The sequence below is a fragment of the Mastomys coucha genome, unplaced genomic scaffold (assembly GCF_008632895.1).
Source record: "Mastomys coucha isolate ucsf_1 unplaced genomic scaffold, UCSF_Mcou_1 pScaffold23, whole genome shotgun sequence".
NCBI lineage: Eukaryota > Metazoa > Chordata > Mammalia > Rodentia > Muridae > Mastomys > Mastomys coucha.
In genome coordinates this window covers 34,800,172-34,810,781 of record NW_022196906.1, presented here as the reverse complement: position 1 = coordinate 34,810,781, position 10,610 = coordinate 34,800,172, and the positions used below count along the sequence as shown (strand labels likewise).

Below are 10,610 nucleotides of genomic sequence, written 5' to 3'. Positions count from 1 at the left end.
CTACAAAGAACACTAGAGAGACATGTGAGTGCCACTTGGAATTTTCTTCCCACTCCTAAATATTTACTAGAGTTTTCTCTAGATGTCCTGACTCTACTCCCCAAACAAGCTGTATGACTGAACATGTTTCTCTCTGTGTGTGTCTGGGATAACTGACTCATTTGTAATGATATTAGCTGAGTTTTGAGTTTTTTTTTTTTTTTTTAGGAGAGAGGTATAAACATGAGACTTCTTCAAGAAGATCTATCTCATCCTTTTTTGATGAAACACCTCAGTAAGGGGTTGCCCAACCTTGGGTTGAATGAAAAGAACATGAAGGGACTCAGAACCTCCCAGGGAAAGTCATTTCAGGCTCAGATTGCTCTTGGCCAGAAAGGTTTTCAAAAGTTGACCTGAGATGTTAATAGACAATTGCCAGCTACAACTTCTTTTTAAGTCTTACATCTAAAAGTACTACAAGAATTCTTTCCTCCACAGGCTACAATAACGTAGACCTGCCATCCCCATAACAACCTAAGTGGCTTGTGCGGTATTACTGAAACCAGTTTCTAGTCTAAGCCTGACACTCTGTCTTTGTGGTCATCTGAGACTTGGTTTCTCCCACATACTATGTATAAAATGAAGGGCTTAGACTTATTAGCTGTGTCTTCTAATACCGATAACTTCTTCCTGAGAGTAGCTATGTCCTTAACTTAGTAAATTGCTAGTTTGTTTTCATTCACCTTCTAGAATGAAGTACTAGAACCTAATGGATTAAATATGCAGTCTCCTCCTGTTCCATTTCTCCTAAGTCTTCTAATTGCTGTGGATCTATTTATTTAAATTAGGATTCATAAACCGAAGTCTTCATGAAGTGGCAGACCATCTAAATAAAGTGAAACCTGTGCTTTCTTTCTTGGACAAAGAGGGTATATAATGTCAGAGTTTAAAGATTCAGAACCACATAAGGGCTGGAGAGGGTGTTCAGTGGCACTGCCCTGCCTAAAATACATGAGGTTGTGGAGTCACTTCCCAGGAGGAGATATCTAGCCCAACTTTGCATTGAAAATGCCTTGGACTTGTCCTTACCACTGCCTAAATCTTCCTAATGAGAGTGGCCTGTGGACTTTCTCAGTTGTTCCTAGAAGCAGCCTTATCCTTAGCATGGCAGAACAGATGCCCCTACAGCTGCAGCTATCACAGCTAGCCTCCTCCTCCACTCCTCCCTAAAACCTTCCTCTGACAAGCCAAAAGGCTAATAATGGTCCTTTATTTATGGGTTGTTTTGTTTGTTTTTTCTAGCAGCAGTAAGTAGTCAGGCTTCTGCATGCTCAGTACATTTTAGCTTGTCAATATTCTCTTTGAAGTGTGGTGGCAGGAACACATAAACATATAAGTGTGTCAATTAATTCATTATTTCGTAGATTGAGCCAAATTCAGGAAGAGCTGGGGAGTTACTGATTTAACTGAATGTGTTTGTTGCATGAGTCCCTCAGTTCCAGGAAGTCCCGGTTAGTGTACCTCTCCACACTGGTACTTTTCAGAGAATCAATCCTCTCTAAGTGGTGTCATGCATTCAAATTAAGCATGTGTTAGTGTGACAGTCAGACAACACTAAGCTGAGAAATATTACTGGAAGTCTTTCTCAGAAGCTTTGAAATCAAGTCCTTCAAAAGCAGAGTCATGGGGACAAAAATGGGGAGGGGGGAGCCCATTTGGGATTAGATGAGAAATTATTTGCCTTCCTCAGCTATAATATAATGAACATAGTTTTGCTGTATCTACTAACAAGTGGAACTGGGTTGAGACAAAAGCCTGGACCATTTTGACAAAATACTTTTTCAGACTGTTGAGGACTCAATCCAGTTCAAAGGTCAAAAGCAAAACTTGCTGCTGTGTTGCATTCAGTTGAGATTAAATTGCATCTGTCTTTTAATGTCATCTCTGATCTGGAAGAAAAGAAGGAATAGGGAGGGTGAGAAGAGCAGAGAAGAGGAGAGGACAGGACAGGACTTAGCTATTATTTTATTTGCCACAATTCCAGGATAGGGGTGGGGCTGGTAAGAAAACTGTGTCTTAGCCATACATCTGGTTCTATATTCAGAACTCCCCCAGCCCCCAGCCTTTCCAGAAGTAAAGACCAGGGTGACTGAGAGGGACATCCTCCCAAGCAGGCAATGCCCCTAAGTCAGACTGGAGTTCCCAAGGCTTCAGACTCACTGTGCCCCAATCAGGAAGAGCTATTCTTAAGCTAAGAGCTTCTCTATTTACCTGATTCTTCAAGACAAAAGCTCATGAGATACCCCTATTCCATTCCTCATAGAGTAAGTCAACTGCATCTTCTGAGGGCAGAAGAGATAAATGCCCTGTGCTTTCAAATTTGTGTTCTGTGTTCACCCTCTAACTTCTCTCTCTCTCTCTCTCTCTCTCTCTCTCTCTCTCTCTCTCTCTCTCTCTCTCTCTCTCTCTCTCTCTCTCTCTCTCTCTCTCTCTCTCTCTCTCTCTCTCTCTCTCTCTCATATTTTTTTAACTCATGTAAAAGATTCCTTTCAAACCTATTAGCAGTTGTCTGCAGGACTGGCTCCATGTTCTCGTGTGAGAGCATCTTTCTCTTATTAGTAAATCATTCTCCTTTAATCCAAGATATTTTTGCTCTTTGGGGTGTTGTTGTTGTTGTTGTTCTTGTTGTGTTTTTTGTGTTGCATTTTCTGAAAGTTCCAAGCCTACATTTTTCTGTAAACTATTTCCTTTTAAAAGGTTCTGTACGGCCAGGGGTATGGTTTGGAAGTAGAGGACTTGCCTGGAGAGTCTCCAAGTTTGAAAAAATACTACCATTATGTAAACAGAAGAGGAAAAATTTGAGCCTGGATTTGCAGGGTTGGCCACAACTACATAAACTAAAGTAATGAGGATAGCGTTCTGATAATAAGGTCACAGGGGCAAACTGCATGCCAAGGCACTGGGACCAGAAAGCAAATAAACAGAAGAGGAGAGCAAACAGAAAGAAGAGAACAAAGTCAGAGGGAGTCAAAACAGAGTCAGAGGATCTCCACCTCCACTGTTAGCTAGCCAGGATTTCATGGATGCATTCCTCAGTTTCCTGATCTGTGGTTCCCATCACCTTTGATTACAGAGCAGACAGACACTCTGGGCAGTCCAAAGGCTACACAATGCTTCTGTTTTAAAAGTGGTGCTTTTGCCTCCAAAATGATGCAGACAGGCTAGATAAAGCTCTCTTTTTGCCGCTTGATTGTTTGTTTTAGCATCACTACATTTGCTACAGTTGTGGACTCAGAACGTTCACCTTGAGGAATCTTGAAAATTCATCCCCTCGTTGGGGAAAAAAAGGAAACAAAAGAATAAAATATAACTGAAACTCACGCCATTGCAATCCTGTAATTATTTATCTCTGGACCCCAGGGGGAGGAACACGCCTGCTAAATTCACTCCTTTCCAAACTTTCAGGGCTCGCTGACCTAAAGACAACCAGAAGCCAAGGCAGGGCGGAAGCCGAAGTCTCCTCCCCCAGGGCTGCTCTGTGGGAGACTGGTCTCACATAGTTTATTAGTATAGTTACACTTTCCAAATATCAAAGGCCCAGGAGTTCCTTCAGCGTTTTGCGGTGAAAAGGTACTGTTTGCGGTGACCTTTTTCACGTGGATGAGATTCATTAATCTCCTTTAATCACATGATTGAAAACAGGAAAGTCGGGGTCAGAGAGGTGCAATCTGTTAAGTAAAGGTCATTAGTCAAATTCATTTCTACTGGGAATAACAAACTGTCTGAGAGAGGGGGGTGACGTGCTAGCAGCAGGACGCGACAACAATTCCCGGAAACCTGGGCTCCTTCCCATTTTTGCCCCACAAGTCCTTTATTATCTAAATAGACTGCAGACCTAGCAAGAGAATAGAAGACCTTCCAGGGGCAAAGGGGCGGGGGGACGCGACGAGTGACAGCTTTAATGGCCCCCCAACAGGTGCGCTCCCACATCCCTTTTGCCTTAACTCGGAAGGCGGATAGAGTGCGTTCGTCGCGAGCCTAAACTTTGCTAAAACACTGCACGGAAGTGAGCGCGCCCACAAGCAACCCGAGGACAATCACTTAAAATCTCTGTAGTCTTTGGGACATGGAAGGGTTGCGGGACGAGAGTGCAACAAGTTCAGGAAGCAGAAATTGCGCAGTAGATGTTCTCTGTCCACGGTTCTGAGAGGAGCGGGGTTGTGGGCGCCCTCCGGGTCAGCAGCGCTACAAGCGCTCCAGGGACTCCGAGCGCACCGATGACTTTCGGGACACCAGAGGATGGAAGCGCAGTCAGAAAAAGGGGTTCGTCTAAGGATTTGAATTAGAGATGTGGGGTCCCGGTAAGAGTGTGAGGGGTGTCAACAACCGCCAACAACACAGTTAGAGCTCTGAAGGTTTAAAGAATTCGATGTGGCGCTGTCTGAATCCCGGCATAGCCCCAGATACCCGGTCCCTTTATCTGTGGTCAACTGAACTGCTTTAGGGAGAGCGACCGCCTGGGTGCAGAGGCCGCGGGGACAGAGCTAGGTGACAAGTGCCTGCTAAGAGATGAGGATGGAGGGATTCTGCATTGGCAGCGCGCGGGGCCAGAGGCGCTCCGTCGAATTGTACGGCCGCGAGCCCAGCTGCTAGTTTGGGCAGCGACACTCGGCAGGTCCCGGGCGCTGAAGACGCGGGGCGCGGGAACCAGCGAGCACATTAGTACTCCCCGAAGGGGATGCGTTGGACAGGAAGGAGGCATGGGAACGAGTCGCTGGCGGCTGCAAATTGGTAAGTGGACTGCGCTTGCCTTTCTCTCTTCCAGCCCAGGCCGCAGGAACAGTCTATAGAGTCTCCGCGAGTCTTCCCGCCTGGGAAGAACCGGGTCTGGCCCCGCGGCCTCCTGGCCCCGGTCTCCCTCCCTAGCCTGGTCACTCAGAGCATGTGCGGCCCTGAGCTGAGCTCGCCTTCGTCCCCAATGTCCACTTCATCCTCGGGTTCGGTAAGCACGAAGGCACCGGCGGGCAGGCTCAGCCGAGTGTCGGCGGGCGCGCTCTCGGGAGCACGGGGGCTGCCCTCGGGGCTCTCAGGCCCGTCTGCGGCTTTGGGTTCGTCTTGGCTTTTCCTCAACTGCTTTTTATGCTTCATCCGCCGGTTCTGGAACCACGTTTTCACCTGATTTCGGGGAGACAAACAAGATCATATCATTCCTCGCACAAACGGTGATTGAAAGATCTGGGTGATTGGTGGAGCTTGGGGTGGGGAGTGGGGGGAGGCTTTCTGTCTACTGAATCGAATTCGGTCCTACCGCCACGGTAGCCTTGCGTTTTGATGAAGTCATACATTATCCGTTTTAGGCTGAATTCTAGGGGAGATTGCCCCAGAAGAGTGACGAGGGTCAATGGTAATTAATGGGGGTAAGCGCTGTGTGTTTGGGGTCTCCTTTACACTCAATTTATGATCCTGTGAAGACACCTTAAGTCCCGGGTCCAACGGGAAGCGTGGATTGGAAGTCAAGAATGGAATGAATTGACTGGTTTTCTTCGGAGAGAATTTTAGTCTTAGTTCTGAATGGCTAGTGATTCCACAGCAAGATCATAAGGTGAAATTAAGGAAGAGGTGGAGGGCTGGACGAAAGACAAAAAAAAAAAAAAGGAAAGAAAGGAGGGAGGGAGAGAGGGAGAGAGAGAGAGAGAGAGAGAGAGAGAGAGAGAGAGAGAGAGAGAGAGAGAGAACGGAAAAAAAAGGAGAGAGGCAGGCTTAAACTAGTGTGTAGAGCCCTGGGGTACTTGCTGCGGCAGGGACGGGCAGGCTTGTAAGCTGACTGAAGTAAGACAGTGAAGAGAAATAAGAGGAGCATCGAGTGGTGGTGTGAACTGGCAGCCCACACACATAGGTTGAGGCAGGAAGATTGGGTTCTGGGCCAGCCTGGGCTACACAGTGAAACCCTCTCCAAAACAAAACAAAGAATAAATTGTTTAAGTTCCTCCACAAACAGGAACCTCTCTAACCCAGCTTGTCACACCCTTAGGAGGAAGGGCAGAGGGGAAATAAAAAGAACCATGGTGTGACTTTGAGGTGGCAGCCGAGAATCAAAGTGATTTTTCCTCCCCAGTAGAGCCGGGTAGATAAATCTAATTTGAAAGTTGGGTATAAATTCTGTCGGATCTTGGAAACATTCTGAAAGGCGAGGAGAAAGGATCATTTGTACTTGGTCCTTCAGGAACTATTTCAGAGTTGAGGGGAGAAGAGCAGGACTCAGAATCCCGGGCCTCCTCCCGGCTCCTGCTCACCTGAGTCTCAGAGAGGCTGAGAGCAGTGGCCAGCTCCACACGCTCTGGTGTCGACAGGTAGCGCTGGATTTCGAACCTTTTCTCCAGGCCGGAGAGCTGCGAGTCAGAAAACACCGTGCGAGCTTTGCGACGGCGGCAGTGCTTCCCGGGCAGCTCCGCGTGCTGCGGGTGCGGGAACAGCGCCGGGACCGGCATCCCTACAGAGACAAGAGCAATCTTACGATCAGAACCCGCATTCGGAGGAAGCTCCACTCCATTCCGGTGCCCAGCGTTCCCTCTCTTATACTTGCTCCAAAGCCCCTAGAACCCATCTCTCAATAAACCTAGGACAGCAGGGAGAGGAACTGCAAAATAGCGCTTGGAGATCTTTTCCTAGAAGGCCATCCCAAAATACAAATAATAAGCAGCAAATAAAACAGAAAAGAAAAATAGAACAAAGATCTAGAGGCCCTTTAAAAAAAAATCCCTTCCTGGGGAAACTTCCTCAGAGCCTACGCAAAGTCCCAGTTATCTGTTGGGCCTTGCAAAGTTTGCTTGCAAAAGTCCGAAGCTGGAGCAGGATTGTCCACTTGCATCTGTCCAGACCCCTACCAACACTGAGTGCTGTGCTATGGGGCAAATAACTCAATTCTAAAAAGCACCTTTTCTCCGTCGCTCTCACCCTTCCAGCAACCAAATACAACCGCGCAAAAAAATAAACCGCATAACCAGAGAAACTATGGCGCTGGCCCGTGACATTTCCTTGTCAGTAGCAGGGTCTCCCTGGAGACCCTGCTTCCTAATCTGACCTAAATCCCTTCTTTCCGACTCCAAGCCTTGAGAATCAGGAGAGCTGGAGCGCCTTTTTCTGGCGATCAGAAGAGGATGCTTCCATTTCAGGACCCTCTCAGCTCAGCGTTACCTGGCGCCCCAAGCATCCAGGCCTCAGACACCAGTATCTGCCAATGCTCAGGAAAGAAAAACTGTTTCAGCACCATGGATTTTGCCCAACACCAGCACTGGGTGGGAAACAAGTCCGTTTTCAGCCCTGTGCCAAAGCCAGGGAGCAAGGCTGATCTCACCGGGAGCCTTAAGATCTCCTCTCTAACCTAGCACTTTTGAGTGGGTTTTACCGCCCCGCACTTTCAGCATTTCTTTTTCCTGGATTTGAGTGCCTGTTTCCTACATATTGCATGGTCCCTTCCCTCAGCCCCCACTGGAGCCAGTTTACTACTGTGCTCAGCAACTGGACTAGAAGAATTTGTCTCTATGGCTGGACTGGAAATGCAAGGAAAGAAAGTGTTCGTGCAGACTGAGAGAAACAACGAAACGAACACAATCCAGACATTCCCTAGCCTTTCCAGGCCCAGTCTTATTTTACCAATCCCCACTCCTTGCCAAACAGTAAATTTGAAATATTTCAGCACCTGGTTCCAGCGACTCCAGCAACTGGGCCAGAACAAGGAAGCCAAGCAGACTGACTGTGTTAAACACTGGAAGTGAAGGTCATTCGAGAACTGTGAACTGCAGCTCTCTTCTGCCCTGAACCTTTCCTGACAGTGGCAGACTACCTTCTGCCCCCGCCCTCCCTCACTTCTATGTCTCCTGCAGAATCCTCCAATGTTCCTGACCCAACCTAGCAAAAGAGAGCTAGCCAGGTGAAGCCTTTTCATTTTCCACACTGGAAGGTTCAGTGCCATTTCTCTGGGACAAGATGGTTGAGGACCTCCTGAAGTGGAGGAAGTTTAGAAGCGGCATTGAGGGATGAGCCAAAGTTGCCTGGAAGAATAGGAGTAAGACTAAATACTGCCCACTAGGAATTTGATCGCATCTATCCACTCCAGCTACCTCTGCAGACACAATCCCTGTCTAGTTATACAAACTGTGAAGTGACCAGAAACTGCTCCCCTCCATTGGCCTGCTTCAAGGGAGCTCTCCGTCCCTAATGTTCCACTGCTACAGAAGGAGAAAGGCCACTGGAACCGCTATAGTCTCCACTCTGGGGGATGGAAAAGAAGACGCCCACTCCCTACTCTTAGAGGCCTTTGTTACTTACCTGAGGTGGTCAGGAAATAAGGGTGATGGTGATCCCCCTTATGCAGAGGATGATGAGCATGAGGAGTGAGGAGGGTGGGTGTGGGCATAAGGGGGTAGCCATAGTCTAGCAAAGGCACCCTAGAGGCCAGAGAGCTGGTAAAGTGGTCAGGGGCCACTTCCCTCAGCGGCTTGGGCTTGTGCAGCAGAATGTCCTCGATGAAAAACGACGTGGGCCTCTGAGAAGATGCTGGATGAAGAGGGGAAGTGAAGTTGAGATTCATCTTGCAGAGCACCTGTCACAGGGCGAGGACCTGGACAAAGTGCAGGAAGCAGCTTCCCGGCAGGCCTACTCAAGAGCCTGCACCTGCTCCTGATCGCCCAGGCTCAGATCCCCGCAGCTCTACCGACCTGGGCTCTCCCTGGCGCCTGTCTTCTTGCCTCTCCAGCGCTGGGGTAGGTTGGTTCTGTGTGTTGGAGAATTGGCAGCTTGGAGAAGGGAGCCCGGCGAACCAATAGGGAGGCTGCAGAGACAGAGAGGAGGGTGGGGTGGGCTCGGGGCGGGGCGGGGATCTGTCCGCGGTGCTGAATGCGTCTAGCCAAGCAGGGAGCGCTGAGCCCAGTGGGTTGGGTTCTCGACCCCAGTTTCTACCCCTCCCCTGCAAGAGCTGCTTCCTGTGTTTCGTCTTTTTAAAAGACTGAAAATTATTTTTCCACCATGGTTTAACAACCTGCTTCTTAGACAGAACACTAAAAAGTGTCCCAAGAAACTAGAATTAAAGCACTTACTCAAGCATTTGAGCCAGTTTGTTGTCTCTTAAAGAGTTTCAATAATCGAAGCAAAAGGAGAGGAGAAGTGAAGAAATGAAGATGCACTCTTCCGCTACACCAAGTTGCTAGAGTTAGATTAAATTGACAGCAGGGATAATTGAATTGTTGGAGGAAATAAAGATGACAGGTGGAAGATTCTTTATCTGGAATTTAAAGAATGGACAGAGGGGGTCTGTGTGTATCACCCACATGACTTGGTCATTTTAACTCTGTCCGTCGCCACCTTTCCCTGTCACCCTCCTGGCTGCTCTTCAGTCTTATAGTTCTATGCTGTTTCTGCTCTATCACCAGCTCCCGCCACAGGGTCCCCACCACTGCTTTAGATTTTACTCCCTATCTCTTTCCTCTGCCTCTTTCCTTACTCTTCCTTCCAATCTTTTTTTTTTTCTGTTTGTCTTTTTCTAATCTGTCACATTTATTTCCCTGGAGTCAATTTGCTAAAATTAAGGTGATCATCTACAGCACAGCAGGAGTAATTTGGGCTCGCATCTCTGAAAATTGCTCTAATTATTGATGTTAAACTCGGGGAAATTAAAAGAAGCCACTTCTCTTCCATCTCCCCATTTTTAAGCTCTAATTTGTTGATATCTAGTCGTCATCACAATTCCAATCACTACTGCTAATAGCAAAAGTGTTTTAACAGAGACTGAGTCCTCACAACCCATGCTATTAGATAATTAGCGGAGGTGCTGCAAAGTCAAGTGTTAATCCTCGGGCGCTGCAGTAGGATTTCCATCTGATCTAGCAGGTAGAACAAATTAATTACCAGAATCAATTAGGCCCCAAACTTCAGTGCTTCAGGAAGTGGAAGCGTCCTGTTCCACGCGGACACACTGGTAAGCAGATAGGGGAGGAAACAGAGGAAGAGAGCATGGCAGCAGCCAGTGAAAGGAAAGCTTGGTAAGCGGCCACGTAAATGAAGTCAGAACTGTGTCTCTTTGTCTGAGAGGGGACTTGTGTTTTAAAGTTTGTAATAGTAGGAAGAGGAGGCAGGAGGGAAGATGACCCTCGAAAAGGAAAGAGTAGACTTTACAGAAGTCTCCTAACCATCTTCCTTTCTGGGACTGAAGGAGAGAGAAGAAAATGTCGAAGGGGAACTGGGGTGATGGTCCACACAGAAAGGAAGTCCACCCTCCTCTACTCGAAACCTGAATGTAGCAAACGGATAGCAATCATCCCTACGCCCAAATGGATATCAATCTACTCTATCTCCAAACACAGGCTAGTAAGCTATTGTGGGGCAGGCAGTCTTACAGCCAGACTTCAGTGGGTGTCAGCTTCAGCCCTTGTCTAAGCCACTGTACGGATCTTCACCAGGCCTCCGGGGGGCGGGATTTCAACTTCCTTGGGTCAGGGACCAACTTATACCTTAGAAACAGAAGAGACTGAATGTCACTTGGGGAATGGGGTTAGTAGAAACGGCCTTGGGTGCCAGTCTTTGTGCTGTGGCACAGAAAACTCTCTTTTACACACCTCAGATTGCTCGAGTAGTGG

At 47.8% G+C, this 10,610-nt stretch overlaps 1 protein-coding gene across 1 annotated transcript; it reads right to left on the bottom strand.

Moving 5' to 3' along the window:
• Positions 1-3,629: 3,629 nt before the first annotated feature.
• Positions 3,630-9,178, bottom strand: Bsx (brain specific homeobox). Its single transcript, XM_031344364.1, has 4 exons — positions 9,075-9,178; positions 8,308-8,809; positions 6,273-6,469; positions 3,630-5,154 (listed from the first exon to the last, which is right to left on the bottom strand). The coding sequence occupies exons 2-4, from the start codon at positions 8,567-8,569 to the stop codon at positions 4,915-4,917; spliced, it is 699 nt and encodes a 232-aa protein (XP_031200224.1). The 5' UTR covers positions 8,570-8,809; positions 9,075-9,178; the 3' UTR covers positions 3,630-4,914.
• Between the last annotated feature and the right edge of the window lie 1,432 nt (positions 9,179-10,610).